We start from the raw sequence: 18,137 nt of genomic DNA on the forward strand, positions 1-18,137 counted from the left end.
TGCTGGGAACAAGGCAGAAACAGGGCTTCTTATGAGTGCATGTGGTCACAGTCAGTGCTGTTCCCAGGGAACTTGCCGCTATCACCCCTGCAGCATTGGTTTTCCTCCCTCTCTTCCTCCCTCCCTTTCCTGCTTCTCTCAGTGCTCACAGTTCCGGCATGAACGGGCCCGATTCCAGCTCCAGAGCCACCCAGGCGGTGGAGAGAAGAGCATGTTGCTCACAGCAGCCTAATGAAATTTCACCCCCAGACCCCTGGGGGAAAAGACAAGTTGCTTCTCTGTTCGGGACACTGAGCAGGTAGGTGGAAGGAAAGCCCGGAGGGGTTGGCTAAGAATGAAGCCAAAATGGAGGACAAAGAGCCAGGAGCTCCAGAAAAGCCCCTCTTAACACTATCTGGGCACCTGGATCCAGCTGTGCCTGAAGCAACCCTTGAGGTTCAGTTATGTGAGTCTATCAAGACTTCCTTCTTTATGCCCACAGGATATGGGTTTCTGTCACTTCCCACCGTAACAGGACCGTAGAGCAACCCTTAACCACTGGACTGGACGCAGCATTATGGTGCAAACACCATGAGCCTCACATTCAGGAGATCCAGCCATGATACTCCCAGGGCCCTCCCTCCCATTCCCGCAAGCCTGTGTCACTGAGTGAGCCGCTATGCCCACTCCTGCCGCTAGACCTAGAGAAGCTTTGGCAGCAGCGGATAACGAGGCCGCCCTTTAACAAACGTCTCTCTCCCGATCGTACTCACCATCGAGCCTGAGGTATTTAAAGCCGCGATACGCAAAATAGTCTTCCATGATCGTCATGAGGGAGGTCATCTGACAGAACAGCAGCACTTTATGGTTGGTGGCCCGGAGTTTGGGAAGAATTCTATCGAGCAGCTCAAATTTCCCCGAGGCTCGGTACAGGTCCAGCCTGCGGAGTGGAGGGGGTGGGGAAGGACACACACACCACATGAACCACAGCGCCCTGCAGGCAGGTCAAGGAGGACGTGCGCTCCCATGCCCAGGCTACCTGAGCCGGCCTAGGCAGGCTGGCCACCAGGCTCGGGGGCACACAAGTGCTTCCTTGGCAGACTACCCCCGTGCCCGCCCCCGCCCCCCTCCCCCCACCAAAGTTTCAGCAAAGCCATTTCAACCCAACTAAAATAAACTTGGTCATGAAATTACTGACCAACTTGGATACTTCTAAGAGCGAAAGAAGGTGCTATTTATTAGTAAAGATCCTGGGACAATGGGCATGGACAGGGGCTGCCCCGGGAAGCCAGGCCTCCTGTTTAAGAACTTTCCAAGAGCAGAGGCTCCCAGTGGAGAGTGCCCACACCGCACCACACACAGGACTAAGGGCCACTGCAACTTCTGTCATTCGCTCCTGGTTTATAGATGTGGAAACTGAGGCTGGGGGACAGTGTGACACGGCTGCTGACCTGCCAGGGCCGGGCTCAAACCCAGGTCTGTGGGACCCCATTATGCAATTTGGTATAAAGAACTACACAGCTAAAGAACCTTTTGCCCTTTCATTCGGTGCCTCTGCTCTAGGAAATAGTTTACTATCCCAGAGAAATAATGGTGGCTTTAGGGTTAAGAATGTTTTAACGGTGAAATCTTGAGGCAGCATTTGTGTCCCAACACCAGGGCTGAACGATGCCTGGGCTGCGCTTTATAAACAACGCTGGAGAAAACACCCCCAGAGCAAGGTGCGTGGCGCACTGTATAAAGAGTATCCCTCTGTTGGTGGGCAGAGTTTAGGCTCAGAGTGGTTAAGAAAGCTGTCACAGGTCACAGAGCCCAGAGGTGGGGCCTGGAAGCCAGGTGTGGTCACCTCTCCAAGTGGAGAATTTTTATTCTCTTCTTTGGGTTCATCTATGTTTTCAAAGTTTTCTGCCAGGAATATACTGCCTTTGAAATCAGACAAGTATAACAACAGAAATAAAGCCAACCGAAGAGAGAAATACTGGCACACAGATGGTCTGCCCACCCCGTTAAGCTAGGAAGATTCTCACCCTTGGACGATGCCACCGGTAAATCCCAAGTGCTCGGAAAAGGACTCCTGCGATGGAATGAGAGGCGGGTCAGTGCGGGGCAGGAAAAGACAGCTAGGCCCCATGCCTCCGAGCCCTCCCACCCATGCTCAGCGATCGCCCACGGCGGCCCCAAGGCCACACAGATGCTGAACACAGCTTTTCTATCCCACTGATATCCCTTCCGTCATGACCTAACATTCTTAACCACGGAAAGGAGCGCGCGAGGACGGCGCGCGCCTGAGACCACACCTGGTGAGCTGAAATGGAAGCCCAGGGGCCTCTGGCATGACCCCGGAACTTTATGCCAGAATGTATGGACATATGTGTGCTTTTCAGAAGCAAGCATCCAGACTCTCAAGGGTACTGGGGCCCAGAGCCGTCAGGAAGAGGGACGCTGCTCTCCATGCTCTGCCCAGGATGGCCCCACGTGTCACCGAGTGGGGAAGGCTAGTAACCAACAAGCAGAGGCAGCACAACCCCACCGCGGGGGAAACGACTCCGGAGAACAGCCTCCGAAGGCTTCGGCAGTTACCTGAGGTGGGATTTTCATTTCTCTTGCATATTTCCCTACAGTTTGGATTCTTTACAATATATAAGCACTTGCAAACAAAAAATCCATAAAAAGGCAAATGTACAAGCATCATCTAGTCTAAACCTTACAAGCTCTTTTTCTCTAAAGTTGCCAGAGAGAAGTGACCTAGCTCTGTCTAGGGGCTAGGCGCAGACAGACCCCTCTGAGAGCAGGGCCCTGTGCAGGGCTGAGGCCCCCGAGCTCCGGGTACCGCTGGGCCTGCCGCCCCGGCCCTGGGCCTCACCTCGATGTGCTGGAACATGTACGGGTGGTTGCAGATCTTCCTCAGCTGCATGATGGTGTTCATCAGGGTCTTGGTGCCACCTTTGCCCTGAGGAGGCAGAAGAGAGGCTCCCAGATCGGTCTTGTTCCGGGGTGGGGTGGGGTGGGGTTGGGGGAGGAGGCGTGGAAGAAGGACGTGAGAGGAACTGTGGCTTGTGGCAGAGGAGACGGGGCGTGTGCAGCTGGCTCCTGTCGGGGCTCAGAGGCCTGAAGCCAGCAAGAAGCCAGCGCTGGGGGAAGCGGAGACCCCCTGGCACCCTGGAGGGTGGAGGGTGGAGGGTGAGGAGGGGCCGGCGGGACACAGGGGAAACGTGACTGGCAAAGAGCTGAGGGTGGATCACAAACACTTTGTGAGGCCAGCTCTGTGGGCACTGGGGGGAGTCCCCAGGGCGGGGCTGCAGCCAGACGGCTTAGGAAGATCTCTGGTTACAGGGTGAAGGAAGGATGCCGGGGTGGGTGCCGTGGGCCAAGAAGAAAACCAGGAAACAGGGTGCTGCAACAGCTCGGGTAAGAAAGGGCCCAAACGAAACATCTGGAAGAGAAAATGGGGTGGCAGGGCCAAGCCCGAGGCCGCGGGGGCAGAAGCGAGGGATCTGGGAGGACAGCTGCAGTCCTGGTGAGGGGAGCAGGGGCGGGGGGGCCCAGGGCCTCAGAGGGGCCGAAAGGCAGCAGCCTGCCTAGCTCCCACCTCCCCACCGTAAACTAACGTCACCCCAACGCCACGTAATGACGAGGGAAACGGGCTCAGTGGCCCTGGCCGTCGAGGCTCTTTCCCAGCTGGGAAGGTGGGACTCCCTAGAATATTCTAATGGCTGGGGTCCGTGCTGGGCCCCCCACTTCCGACTGATGCATCCACGGGAGAGAGCACTTCACGAGCAGAGGACCCCAGGCTGCTGACTGGGAGGCTCGGGGGCCTCCCTGGAAACGGGCCATCAGCCTCTGTCCCCTCAGCCTTATGGACTGGACCCATCCACACCAGCTGTGATTTAAACCAGGCCCAGTCAACACCCTCGGGACCACGGCCAGATGGGGCCTCGGCCACGACTATCACCTCCGAGGAGGCGAGAGCCTGCTGCTTACAGTGTGCAAAAGCCCCGCACCCAGTGGCCCCCAGCACGCCTGCTGTGGACACCCGGGGGGGAAGGGGGGCCCCGGGCCAACCTTCTTATCCTTTTCAGAGCCATCGGTGAGCAGCACCCCCTTGGCCTGCATGTGCCGGTAAAGCACGCGCTGCAGCGCGGACATGTCGCACTTGATGACGTACTCCACCTGCAGGGCACACACCGCCGTCAGCCGGAACTGGAGCCGAGGGTCCCGGAGCCCAACGCCCAGCCTGGGCCAGTCTCTGATCGCCCAGCCTCTCAGAGGCATCCTGGGCCCTGGACTGTGTGCTCTGATCAGGGCACACAGGGGTGACCGTGAGGAAACCCCATACCCAGGGGGACGAGGGGAGATGGGATGTGGCAGATGCACCGGGGCAGAGGAATGTGGGGGGCTTCCTGGGCCAGATGGGGCAACTCGGCTACCTTCCAAAGGCCTGCCCACAGCCGGCCAAGAAACAAAGCGCAAATGTGACTGGGGGGGGCGACTGGCCAGGGACCCCAAGCCCACCCAGGGGAAAGGGGAGGGGGCCCTGGGGGGACTTAGCGCTCTAACTTAGCACACCTGCCTTCCACTTGAGAGACCCAGTGAGGGAGAGTGGCCAACCCCAGGCGGGATCGACTCCTGAATGCCGAGGCAAGACCAGGGCCAGGCCTGGGATCCAGGGGAGCCACCTGACTGGGCCCACCCCAGGGAGGTCCCCTGGACGATGCCGCACTGGGACTTCCGCTCAAAACAAACATGGTACGTGGAATTCCCTGGTAGTCCAGTGGTTAGGACTCGGCACTTCCACTACCGGGATGCCAGGGTTCGATCCCTCGTCAGGGAACTAAGATCCCACAAGCTGTACAGCGTGGCCAAAAAGAAAAAAACTAAACGTGGTACCTTTTCAGGTAACTGAGCCTCGACTTCCTTCTTGAGCCGCCGGAGCAGGAAGGGCCGCAGCACTTTGTGGAGACGACGGATGATGAGAATGGTTTCCTCCTCGTTCAGGTCCACCTGGCAGCCCCAACAAGACATGACAACCAAGCGTTACCTCCAAAGGAGGGGACAGGGATGCAGCGAAGGGCCATCTGGAGTCACCCTGTGCTCAGCACCTCCTTTTCAGACTACCCTAAGCTTCACAGGAGCCTAGCAGGGCAACCTCTTCCTCTGAAAAACTGCAAGGATCTAAGACCTTCCATGGAAGCCCTGGGACACGGAAGCCAAGGCCCCAGGGCACTATGAAACACAGCAGCATGCTGCATCGCTTCCCGAAGAGTAACAAACCCACGTGCCTGGAGTCCTGCCAACACATCCAAACGAAATCCGGATAGCACTGCGGGGGCCACGCGGATAGAGCGTGTGGCGTAACTGGGAGGGTGCTCCAAGAGGGCTCTGTCACTGGAAGCCCAAATCAACTCTCCTTTTGGCCTGGGTGGGAAGGACGGAAAGAAATGCTGCTCTCCCAGGAGGCCTGCTACTCTGATAAAAATGTGAATTAAAAAATTTTTTTTTAAGTGAAAACATGACATCTGAACTTTTCTTCTCTGGGTCCCTTTGGGCAGAGCTTTTGCTCAACTTGAAAATACGTGAAACCAGAGCATTTGTTCCTCAGCTCTTGGAGGAGGCGGTCCCTGGGAATCTGAAAACTGGGGGCTCCTTTGTTATGAGATCCTTGGAAAGGCCTCAATTTCTCCTTCAGGAGGGCTTCTGCCTCAGCCGGTACCAAGGAGGCGGGATGATGCTGACAGAGGCCCCCCTGTAAGAGCTGAGGAACAGCTGTCCCAGACTTGCCTCAGGAAAATCCGCTAACTGGGAACGAGTGAGCTGGGGCACGGCTGCCGTGGGCGGTGACGCTCAACGTTAAGCCCTGCGATCGTGCCCACCTCCTCGGTCATCAGGCTCAGGCCGCTGACCTCCTTCAACAGAAAACGCGGCGGCCACAGACACACCAACAACGCCACTCCCAGCCACGCAGACATTGAGAGACACTGGCCACAACCCACAGCCGTCTTTAAAAACAAAAGGGACAGAATCTGACCATGTTACTCCTTTCACTGAAACCATCCAAGCTACCCGCTGCCCTCAGGGTGAAAATTAAACTCTCCTCAGGCCCTCCAGCTGCACCTTCACACCTCAGGGCCATATTCCTTGCTGTCCCCTCCCTGTGCCTGGGGCACAGGGTCAGGGAAGCCCCAAGCATCCCCTGGGATTTCTCTGTCCTTCTTCTCTGGGGTCCTTTGGTGCCAGGGCTGCCCTGTGCTTTGCTGGGCCGGCTGTGGTGGGCACTCAACCCACAACGACCCAGGGAAGCCAGCTGGGCCGGGACCATCAACTTGGAGGGTCCTCGGAGCTGCTTGTGGCCGAGGCTCACGGCTCCCCACTCCACCCCCCGCCACCACGTGGCTGGCTGCACACCCACCTTTTCCCCGGTCATGGCAAAGGGCGCGTTGAACCACTGCTCGAAGGTGCTGCAGCTCTTGAAGATGGTGGGCAGCAGGAAGTTGAGGAGCGCCCAGAGCTCAGGGAGCTTGTTCTGCAGCGGCGTGCCCGTCAGCAGCAGGCGGCGGGGGGCCACGTAGTGCGTGTTGAGGACCTGCGTCAGCTTGCAGTGGTGGTTCTTCATGCGGTGGCCTTCGTCCACGATCATGTACTTCCAACGGATCTGTGGGCCGAGAGCAGGAGGTCAGGGGAGGACAGGCAGCGGCGCTGCCCACCTGGGTGAGGACCTCACGGCCATTAGGCAAGAAGGCCCTGGGCAGAACGGCCTGCTGAGCTGGAGGACGTGAGCACAACAACAGCCCCTGATGAGGGATCAGCTCACACCGCAGCCTCTGTAAAGCAGGGGGTGAAGACGGACACGCGGACAGGGAGACACGGCTGTGACCTGCGACTGGGTGAACAAATCCAGGGGCAGAAAAGTACTTTGGTTTCCCAAGAAAATTATGTATGCTAGTACATGACACAGAGAAACACCCCAAATAACAACCCCCCTGCTGATCAGAGGCCCTCAGGGGTGGGGTCTTCAGGGGACTTGGCTCAGCAACGGGTGCATTTCCAATCAGCAGGCGGCAGCTCTAAGGCAGGAGCAGCACAGGTGGGTTCAGATGGTGCGCTCTGGGGGCCCTGGCTGCGCCCCAGAGCCTGTCAGTGGCCACACGGCTGGTGGACACAGGCTAGATGTCGATTCTAACCATAAGTGTGAGTCTGCAGGCAGGAGCCGCAGGTGTAAATCCCTATTTACATGTGACTGTGACGAGCTTCAGAGCCACTCTGGCTTTGGCTTCCTTGGCACGGCCTGGCTGAGGAACTGCCCATCAGGTGTCCCAGACGAAAAGGGCAGAACCGACTGGGGTGGGGCCTAGCAGCCACTTCCCACGAGGAACCCCCATGGCAGGGGGTTTACGTTAATTAAAGCCACGGTCAGACAAACACAGGATTTTCAGAGCCCCGTTCTCATGCTTGGGATGGGCCTGGCTTTGTACTGGGTCAGAAGGGTGAGCCTGCACACTGGACACCAGCTCCCTGGGCCCCAGTTTCCTCATCCGTAGCTCAGAGATGCACATCAAGCACAAATGTCATCAGTACGACCAAGGCCGACAGGTGTGGTAACACGTAAACATCTCCTCCATCCCCTGGGTCAAAAACTCCACCACTTGACTTAATCCCCTACACGGTTAGTGAGGCCAGATGCAGCACCTTCTGGCTCGACCCCTTCCCAAACTGGGAAAAGAGCTTTTTGTAGGCGAGGGATGGTGTCTGCCTCCTATCTGGGTCATGGTTTATTCTCGGTAATTCCCTGATGGCCCAACTAGAGCTGCCTTCACAACTGTGTCAGCTAAGAGGCTGCCCCACGTGCACAGCCCCCACTGAATGCGCCAACCCAGCGGTCCAAGGCTGAGAGAACACACAGGACGTCAGAGTGCTTGGACCTGGATACCAAATCCCTCCTGCTTCGTGGGCCGCTTTCCTGTAGGCTGTGGTAGGGAGACATGGCCACCAGGGAGGGAGGTCTGAGGCCTCTAGAGACAGGCGGAGACAAGGGGGGCCTCACCACAGCCCTGCCAGGGACACGGCAGGCAAGACAGGTGGGTCGAGAGTCACCGCGTGTGACCAGGCTCTTCGGGCAGAAGGCCTGAGAGGAGCCAGTCCACATGTTGCGCAGACGCAGCCAGTCTCTGGACGTGGCCCAGGGCCAGCCTGGGGACAGATGGTCGGAGAGGCAAGCCCAAGGTCACCTCGACCGGGGCTGTTCGCACACAGAGCAGCTGTCTTTTTACACATATGTGGGGGAATCACTGAGAAATGTCTTCGGGGGCTTTGAGAAGATGGGAAGCGTGACACACTTGCGACAATCCTGGGCTGGATCACGGGCTCCCTGACAGCACGCGACGGCCTGGGCTGGCTTGTTTTATAGGCAGACACGCTACCTTTGCAAGGATGTGCTTGTCTTTAATGATGTACTCGTAGGTCGTCAGCAAGACGTTGAACTTGCCGCTCCGGAGCTGGGGAACGAAAGCACGTCTGGCTGCTGGAGAGCCCTGTGAGGGAGAGAAGACACTCGCGCCTCAGCCTCTGGGCCTCGGGTCCTGGCCCCTCACGCCGGCAAGGGCAGAGGGCCAAGTGTGGGGAGCGGAGAGAGGAGTGTGGGTCCTGGGCGGCTCGGGCCCCTGGGAGGCTTGCTGCCTGCACCTCCATCGGCCTCACTCCTGATGGTCAACCAGCTCCGCTTCCCACACCCTCCTCTTCCCGGGTCCCCATCTCAGGCCTCCAGGCCTCCCACACAGGCGCAGACCGCCGTGATCACTCCCAAAGGGCAGCTCCGGTTAGCAAATCTGCCCCATCCCTCCTGTTCAAAGCTCACGTTCCAGACAGAGCTGCACTCGTTCCCATAAGCTCTTGCCAGCCGAACGACTTTTAGCTCCTCAAACGCACCAAGTTCTCCCCAGACACGCTGTCCCCTCTGCCGGGACCCGATTTTCCCCATCATGGGGCCAAGAGCCTCTCAGCACAGGGTGGTGAGCCTGGGCCCAGTAGACCTGTGGCCAAGGGCACAACGGGGCTCTGCCACTGAGTGGCTGTGTGAGGCCCTCTCTGCCTCTCTCCCCACGAGGACAAGAGGCACATTTAGTCCCCACTTCACAGGAGAACTGATCTAGGGGTGGCACTCAGAGCAGGCCTGCACGGGGCCCACGTGTCCTGGTGTCCCCCGTCACACAGCAGCCCACGGTGGACACTCGCTAAGTCATCCCACGTGAATGGGTTTTAACCAAAGCTCGGCAAGAATAATGAAATCTTCAGGTGAATGCGTTAATGTCACCACATTCCACAAACTGAGTCCATAACTTCAGGTAAAAAAGCAGCATCACTCCTCGAAATAAAGTGATCCAAACCCTGTGTTAATGGCAGGATCCCATGTGTATAACATAAGAAGACGCGCACATGCACACGTGCATCCTGTCATTAATGCAAGTTGATGCCCCTCTTCACCCACACGTATCCCCTGTTCTCCCACCCTGCCCATGCCCACCTCCTCAGGGGGCGACGTACCTTGTAGGACACCTTCACCACCGAGGGGGCCCACTTGTCAAATTCGTATGCCCAGTTGGACAGCGTTCTGGTGGAAACAAGGAAGGGAGAGTCAGGGTCTAGTTCTGTTGCCAGCAACTGTCCAACAGATGCCCACGAGGGAGTGAAGCTGATGTGTGTGTGACCCTCAGAGCTGGCCGGGTAATGGACCATCTGAGGGAAGGAGGGGATGGTGCCCCAGGTGGAAGACACAGGGACACACAAAGGCGTGGTGGTGGGTATAGGGTCAGCCCCCGCCAGGGCGGCCGGAGAGGGCCAGGACCAGGAGCTGGACCCTGGAGATCAGTTCTCTGTCACCGCTGTGTGGCCACAGGCCCCTGTGAGAACACACCACAAGCTGCAGACCTGCTGCTCAGAAAAACGCAGATTCACGGTGCCTCATTTCAGGCTCAGGACGCTGGGGGTGGGGTGCGGGAGTCATGCCACGGAGGCCGGGGCTACAGGAGACACCACCGAGTCGCAGTGCCATGTCAAAATGAAACTGGCAGCCACTGAAGGTTCCTGCCCGGTAAGAGGCAGAATGAGGATGGGAGGCAGGCGAGACCAAGCCAGGCCCGGGCAGAAGACTGCAGGAGGGGGAGCGCAGGAGGGCTCGAGGCCAGGAAGAAGGGGGACAGACAGAGATGGGCAGTGAGCGGACATGGGGGCGGGTGAGGAGGGACAAGTCACCCCCGACTACAAGAGAGAACCTCAGGAGAGGGTGACAGCGACAGTAAAGCCAAGTTCAGAGCGGGTGGGCTCTCGGGGAAATACTGGGACACAGAGTCTTCGGTGGGGGAGGGAACTCACTCAGACAGTCTAGACCAGGGGGTTTGTAAAGACAGGATGCAAAAGCCAAGTGGAAGGGACTGCTCGCGGCTCACCCAGCTCCACCCTGCAAGCTCCACTGAGGAGCTCCCCCAGCAGCCAGGGCCAACCAGGTGGGCACAGTCTGAGCCAATGAGATGGAAGCTTAAGTCGCTGGGCTGAAAGTCAGGGAAAGGTCTTGAAGGAGGGTGGTGGAGACTCAGCTGCCCTACGCTCCTGCTGCCCTGGGCCCCGCCCATCATTCTGGGAACCCAGAGGAGATGATGGAGGCAGCGTGGCCATCCTGCAACCAAGAGGGTAAAGGCCTAGGGGCAGGAGTCACGTGCTAAGGATTACTGAGCAGAAAACTGCAGGAGCCTGGGTCCTGGAAGCTTGAAGCCACCTGGCTGTGGGCTTCCCCTTACTGAGGGATCAGCAAGGTTGCCCTGGTTCGGTCACCGAGGTCTGGTTCCTATTGCAGGGAGCAATAGGGGAAGGCCGGGGCACTGAGAGAGAGAGAAGCCAAGGGCCAAAGCCTGGGGTGGGGGAGGGGCATCTGCAGAGCGGGAGAAGAGCTGAGGGAGAGTTGGGAGGGAGTGGAAGTTAAGGAGACAGGCCAGAGTCAGGGGTCAAGAGGGAGGCAGGACAAGCAAACTCATGGCGGAGAACAGCACGCCCCAGCAGGTGGACGGGACAGCGGGACACTCACAGTCTGAAAACATCCCCCAGGGCACAGGTGGCTCCTGGAGATGACACTCAACAGCCTGGGCCCCGGTCTGGGTAGCACAAGGGTGAAAAGGGCTGAAGATCAACACACGGGATAACTTCACTGAACGGAATGGGGGAAAGCAGCCAACTTAAATGACCTTGGAAAAGATGTTTTGGCTGGAAACTGTAAGTCTAAGAACAAAAGGAACTGGATCTCTAGTTCGCAAGGTTGTTCCTCACAGGCTAAGTATTCTGAAAGCACTGTACATGCACACTGGGAACGAACACACGAGTAAGGAGAAAGGCTAGAATGAGCCCTGTGGTCCCGGCTGAGTCAAAGACAGCAGTATGGTCACACTTAACAGACACAGATGACCAGACGCAAATCATGTCAGCACGTGTGCACTAGGGTCAGTACACGTACGTATACTTCCTAGCACTGCACACTGAGAGGGCCTAGAAGCAATGACGCCCCAGAAGCAAGGAGCACACCCACCACCCACGTCTTGGTTTCTAAGACCATTTTCTAATAAGGGAAACCAGGGTTTCTTGGAGAAATGGCTGGTTCTAGGCCTGGGAGGGAAATGTACCAGCTGAGCCTGGAGCGTCTTTGGGTGCCAAAAAGCAAAGACGTGCTCAAAAACCCCACAATGATGGGGGCATGTCAAAGGAACAGAGCAGCCAACTGAGACAGCTCCCAATGGCCAAGGCTGGAATGATTTGAGCAACAAAATAAACTAGTATTGGAGTTTAACCCAAAGTATAAAATAAATATCCAGGAGTCCATATTGATATAAATGATTGAATACATTCACAACTGGGGGGAGAAGAAAGAAATCTTCCACACAGGAAAACTCCAAAAAATTTATGTAGGGATTTCACCTTCAAGGAGGTAGCTCTTAATTGCCCACCTATTATTTGTGGGCTGAACTTAGTCCCTTTTTTCCAGAATACAGTATGGAAGGGGTAAAAAAGAGTAACTTCACAGTGGAGACACCTGACACACACTACCTCAGCCCGGTGATCAAGGTCAACCTCAAGAGTGAAAAGACATGTAGACAGTAACTGCCCCCCCCTTGTGAGGTGATAAGAGACGTGCTTCACTTCTGGTCTTCGTCCCGAAACCCACCATCCCATTTAAGGATGAAAAAATCACCAAACAGATCCAGGCTGAGGTACATCCTACAAAACACCCGACCAGTTCTCCTCAAAACCATCAAGGTCACCAAAATTACACCAAGTCTGAGGAATGGTCACAGACCAGAAAAGATTGAGGAGATGTAAAGGCTAAATGTCATATGGGAGACTTCCCTGGTGGCGCAGTGGATAAGACTCCGTGCTCCCAATGCAGGGGGCCAGGGTTCGATCCTTGGTCAGGGAACTAGATCCCACATGCATGCCACAACTAAGGAGCCCTGGAGCCGCAATTAAGGAGCCCGCCTGCTGCAACTAAGACCCGGTATGTATGTATGTATGTATGTATGTATGTCACATGGGATCCTGGAATTGAAAATGGAAATCAGGGCAAAACTAGAGAAATCCACATAAAGTTTACTTAATAGTAATGTGTTTAATTACTAGTAATGTTCCAGTGCTGATTCCTCACTTGTGACGAATGTAACACGGTCACGTAAGATGTGATCAACCACAGGGGGAACCTGGGGAGAGTATACGGGGGCTCTGAGTACGACCTTTTCAACTTTTCTGTAAATCTGATACTATTCTAAAGTAAACAACCACAATGCAATGACAGAGACGTGCTGAAAGGACACAGGGACGGATCTGAAGCGTCTCCCTGGGCCAAATCTGGGACAATTTAAGCAAAGTAAATAACAATAGTGTCCACAAGACAATTCTTCTATGAAGAATTACACCATTAAACAATTAAATAAGGGAGAAGAGACAGCTCTTCCTTGTAGTGGAATTCCAAGACCTGTAGAAGGAATGCCGGAAAGAGAAAACCAGTACTCGGCACTTTCCAGAGTGATCATTTCAGGTGAGACTCCTCTGACAGATGCTGAAATTACGGGGGAAAGTTATGATGAGAAATGGTATATTCATATAGCTTCTAAGTGCCTTCTCACAAGTTACTTATAAATTACAAAGGAAAACTCTTAGGTTTATGTGGGGAAACCCGCAGGCACCACGTAAGGAAAGACCAAAGCGATGCTCTCCTGTCACGGAGCCCCTGGGCTTGTGCCTCCCGATGTGAGGCCCCAAGAAGGGCACAGCACCCACCCTGGAGTTTCTCGCCAGAATTCCAGAAAGAAGACACATCACACAAACCCAATCTGAGGGACAGTCTACCAAATGCCTGGTCAGGATTCAAGTGTCAAGATCATGAAGGAAAAAAATGGACTCAGGAACTGTCACAGACACGACATGACAGACACACGGCAACAAAAGGCAAAGTGGGATCCTGGACCAGAAAAAGGCCTTTAGTGGGGAAGTCTACAACATCTGAATAGAGTCTCTAGATTCGTTACCAGTTAACAATGATTTGTTAAATCATTGTTACTATCCTGGTGTTGAAACTGTCCTAAGGTTATGTGAGATGCAGGAGGCCGGGTGAAAGGTATATAGGAACTCTTTACACTACTTCTGCAGTTGTTTGTAAGTCTGAAATCATTTCAAAATGAAAATTTAAGAATGACAAACCCAGGCTGCAGAGCAGCACGCTGGACAGAGCTATTCCAGTGGAGATGAAGTCACGCCTGGGAGGCTAAACAGAAGGGAAGGGACTTGAGTAAGTGGAGGGCAGCGAGTCAGCGCACAGGCAAGGGCAGCGGGAAGCAGAGAAGCAGCTGGGCCTGACCACGGCCTGGGACCTTCCGCTGCACCGTGGAAACAGTTCCCTCTCCATGAAGATCTGTTCCTGCCAAGGCAGCCAGATTTACACCGCCATGAGGGACAGAAGGCAGAAGGAGGAAATCAACTTCTCGAGGTGAATTCTGGGAGGGTTCTGGGGCCCCCAGCGGTGGGTGCGTGGCCTCTGGAGGCCTGGCCTCCTTACAGGTAGGAGGGCACGTTCCCATGGGCTGAGGGCTGAGTACTCGGTTTCCCATCCTCCCCCTCGACAGCTGACTTGAGGCAGACATGGTTCCCCCTGAGTGCTGGGCCGACGGTAAAGGGGGTTCCCCTTCAGGGCCAAGCCAAGTGTACACTCAGAGGCCTGGCCACATCAGAGCAGACCATCCCCCAGGCCCATGACTGGACTGTTGCCTAACATGTGACCTGAACTGGGTCAATGACAGCCAGTCCTGGGACTTCTGGAAAAAACCTGGGAACAGGAGAACCATTATGTGACACATGCGGAGCTGGGAAGAGGGATGCCCAGATGGCCTGAGGAATCCTGGCCCCTGGAAGGGTGCCTGCTGGGAGGAAAAGACCAACGGTACCAAGAGGTGGCTAGTGAGAGAGCCTCCTCTGGACGCCGTTTGGGTATCCAGATGCCACCTGAGCGTCTGTGGTGCCTGGACCAGGCTGGGACGCGATCGACAGGGCTCGGTGCCCCAGCAGTAAGTGGACAGTGTCTGCACAAATGGTTCCACTCCACATTTCTAGTGGGCAGTTATCTGACTCCCGTGACAACCTTGTGTGGAATTTGCTCATTGTGGGGCCTGAAGAGGACACCAAGGACATCCTGTGAGAGCTGCCCCAACAGGAATCATGGACGGGCACTCCATCACCTGCCCTTCTATCCTGAGCCTTGACACGAGAGGCAGGTGGCTATGGGCTGAGTTGTGTCCCCCCCCAAATTTGTATGTTGACATCTTCATGCCCAGCACCCCAGAACGTGACTATATTTGGAAATAGAGTCTTTAAAGAGATAATGAAGTAAAAACACGGTCACTGGGGCAAGCCCTAATCCATGACTGGTATAACTTTGTTGTAAGAAGAGGAAATTAGGGCACAGACACACATAGAAGGAAGGCAGTGTGAAGACACAGGGAGAAGATGGACATCCACAAGGCCAGGAGAGAGGCCTAGGGAGAAACCAGCCCTGCTGACACCTTGTTCTCAGACTTGTGGCCTCCCGGGAAATAGTTCCTATTGTTTAAGCCACCCAGGCTGTGGTCCTTCGTGAGGGTGGCCCAAGCAAGCTAACACACAGGCCTCTGAGCCCAGGCCGGGCTGCTAGTGACCTCGGGCGGTGGGGCCTTCCCATTGGGCACTCCTGGCACCTGGGGTGGGCACACTCACGAGAGAGGTACTATGATGAGGAAGGGCCCGTTGATCCGCTTGTGCTCCATGAGGTACGTGATGAGAGCGATGGTCTGGATGGTCTTCCCCAGGCCCATCTCATCAGCCAGGATGCCATTCAGGTTGTTGTTGTACAGGGACACCAGCCACTCCAAGCCTTTGATCTGCAAGGAAAAGCGGCCAGGACTGAAGCCCAGGTTGGGTTCGGGGGTGTTCCCCGCGCTTCGGAGACTCACAAGTTCTGCCCCAGCCAGGGACCTCCTGCGGCCGTCTTCACTTGGTATTTTGCTCTGAGTCAGCCCACTCCTTTCCCACTCAGCCTCATCCTCAGCAATCCTGTCTCTGAAATCACAGGGTTGCTGTGCTAATGAGAGATGTATATGAAATGTCCTTTCTGGGCGCACATTTAAACAGCTAAGCTTCTCACTGTTACAGTGTCCGTCTGTCACTGCCTGACACCAAGCCACACAGCACATTGGGAGCAACCTGCCCTCAACCGTGTGACACTGGATTCAGGAGAGCGTTGGGGTTTCAGGGGAACTTGGTGAGGAGTCCACCACATGACTAACAACTGCCTCAACAGCATTTCAAGATTAACTGAAAGGTTTCCAAAGCTTGTGAAGCTTTCTGAAACACAGTCAGTTAGAGAGAATATTGTCTTCAGGGAAAATCTGGAAATTTTCATAACAGATTAAGCAAGTTAAGTCTTGGCCATGTTCTGATTTCTCTGATTACACTGGTCTCTGGAAAGTTCCACTGGCCACAGGATTCACCTTTGGCACTTGATATCAGCACGGATATCAGCACCAGCTGCCTCTTGGGAGCTTACAGGTGAGCCTGGGATATGGGGCCACAGGAGAAGAGATTTTTACTATAAGCAGCTCCATTTCTTGGCTGTTCCAGGCCAGACCCTGACAAAGAGCTTCAGAGGCGTCATCACTTCACCCTCAGAGGCTGGCAGGAGGGGCTGCTGCCCCATTTCCCAGAAGGAAGGACCGAGTCTAGGGCTGCTAACCTCTCCTGCCTTGCTGCCTCATGCTGCACAGAGCTCTAGGAAATATGTACTGAGCACCCATGGGCCCACACCTGGGTCCCATTCTGGCTCGGCCATTCCCAAACTGTGTGATTTTGAGGAATCGCTGTACCTCTCTGTTCCTCAGTTGTCCCTCCAACCACCCCCCCTTCCCATGAAATTCGGAGGACCGCAGCACCTACTTCAGAGTGGCTGAGGGAATTCAGATGCTAACAGCCTATAAAGTGCTCCTATTCTTCTTGGCACATATCAAGCACCCAGCAGATACGGATTTATTGCAACATTTCATTTCCTCTTGGGCAGACCATGAAGCTGCTTTACAGATGAGGAGACTGAGGCTCAGAGGGGAAGAGCAAGTTGCCCAAAGACCAAGAGTGGACCGTGAACTCAGGTCTGCCTGCCTTCAGCAGCCACCCACGACCCGGAAACCCCTCTGCCGAGACTGCTATGTGGACACGGCCCCCTCCAACCTACCTGGTACTGCTTGAGGACGCCGTTGACCATGAGCGCCGACTGCTTATCCACCCTCTCGGTGACGGCGTGGGCCACGGCATAATAGGACTGCAGGCCACGAGCGAGGGCCTGCGACACGCCATACTCGTCATCAACATCTTGCTTGGCGTTCCTGGGAGCAAGATCAAAGGGCCGTGTGAAGACACACATTCCTACTTGTGACAATGTGCTTCTGACACAAACCTCCGCAGAGCAGCTTTATGGCCTGAGCCGGAAGATAAGCCAAAGAGCAGCCGCACAGTCTGAGGACAGGCAAGGCAGCAAACACTAATCCAGGTGGGCCCAAGACTAGACTTCTGGGTGCCATGGGAATCAAGTCACTGTCACACCACAGAAGGAATGTTACTTTCAGCCAGAGGCTGGTCACATGGCCCACCCTCCCTACCCGGAGTTCAAGAGTCTAAAGGGAAAATGTACACTCAACAGCCTTGCACAAACCAGAATCATTTACACTTAGGCTGTTTTGTAATCTAATCTAGAATTCTTCAATTAAAAAAACCTCTTTTTATAATTTTATTTTATTTTTTTGGCCGCACCACGAGGCTTGCAGGATCTTAGTTCCCCAACGAGGGATCAAACCCAGGCTCCTGGCAGTGAAAGCGTAGAGTCCTAACCACTGGACCGCAGGGGAACTCCCTGGAATTCTTTTAAAAAATGACTTTAAACTATTTACATTTTATTAATGTGAGAGATATATGTGATCCAACTATCATATTGTTTTATGCTGTGTTTTGTTTTTATATCTTCTTACAAATCCTGCACAGTGAGCTGGGTTTTCCTAGCTTAGAGGGTTTTTTCCTATATATTTCTGATGGATTCAAAAGACTGTATGTTTGGGCTTCCCTGGTGGCGCAGTGGTTGAGAGTCCGCCTGCCGATGCAGGGGACACGGTTCGTGCCCCGGTCTGGGAAGATCCCACATGCCGCGGAGTGGCTGGGCCCGTGAGCCATGGCCGCTGAGCCTGCGTGTCCGGAGCCTGTGCTCCGTTAACGGGAGAGGGCACAACAGTGAGAGGCCCGCATACCGCATATGGTTCCCTTCATACCTAGTGCTTATGTAATACATAATGCTCTCAATGCTCTATTTAAGAGTATCCATTAACTCTGTCCTGTAAGCCACAATAAAATTGGTATGTTAATTGTAACTGTGCTTACAACCAAAGGATGAGAAATAACCTAAACGACCACCGCCAGACTCAGGCCACAACGTGAGACCATGACAGGGATGCCATGACAGGATGGCCAGATGTGGAGGAGTGAGACACCCTGTGTGCACAGACATAGGAGCAAGGGGCAGAACACTGTGCCCCAGATACACTCGTGCAAATGAAACAAAACACAGA

The 18,137-nt window shown here is 55.1% G+C and overlaps 1 protein-coding gene across 15 annotated transcripts in view; it reads right to left on the reverse strand.

The window, feature by feature from the left end:
- Positions 1-18,137, reverse strand: part of SMARCA4 (SWI/SNF related BAF chromatin remodeling complex subunit ATPase 4) — an 87,181-nt gene that overhangs the window by 28,588 nt on the left and 40,456 nt on the right. For 10 of the 15 annotated variants that reach the window (XM_073801884.1, XM_073801886.1, XM_033854280.2 and 7 more), the window contains exons 15-25: positions 16,757-16,907; positions 15,250-15,413; positions 9,514-9,580; positions 8,394-8,504; positions 6,386-6,628; positions 5,850-5,975; positions 4,867-4,980; positions 4,042-4,149; positions 2,843-2,929; positions 2,007-2,053; positions 753-919 (exon numbers count right to left, since the gene is read on the reverse strand). In XM_073801884.1, coding sequence (XP_073657985.1) covers positions 753-919; positions 2,007-2,053; positions 2,843-2,929; positions 4,042-4,149; positions 4,867-4,980; positions 5,850-5,975; positions 6,386-6,628; positions 8,394-8,504; positions 9,514-9,580; positions 15,250-15,413; positions 16,757-16,907 — 1,385 coding nt within the window. The remainder of the gene's footprint in view (positions 1-752; positions 920-2,006; positions 2,054-2,842; positions 2,930-4,041; positions 4,150-4,866; positions 4,981-5,849; positions 5,976-6,385; positions 6,629-8,393; positions 8,505-9,513; positions 9,581-15,249; positions 15,414-16,756; positions 16,908-18,137) is intronic. The other 5 variants (XM_073801891.1, XM_033854286.2, XM_073801889.1 and 2 more) reach the window with 1 other exon arrangement.

The sequence above is a fragment of the Tursiops truncatus genome, chromosome 3 (genome assembly GCF_011762595.2).
Source record: "Tursiops truncatus isolate mTurTru1 chromosome 3, mTurTru1.mat.Y, whole genome shotgun sequence".
In the NCBI taxonomy this organism is placed as follows: Eukaryota; Metazoa; Chordata; class Mammalia; order Artiodactyla; family Delphinidae; genus Tursiops; species Tursiops truncatus.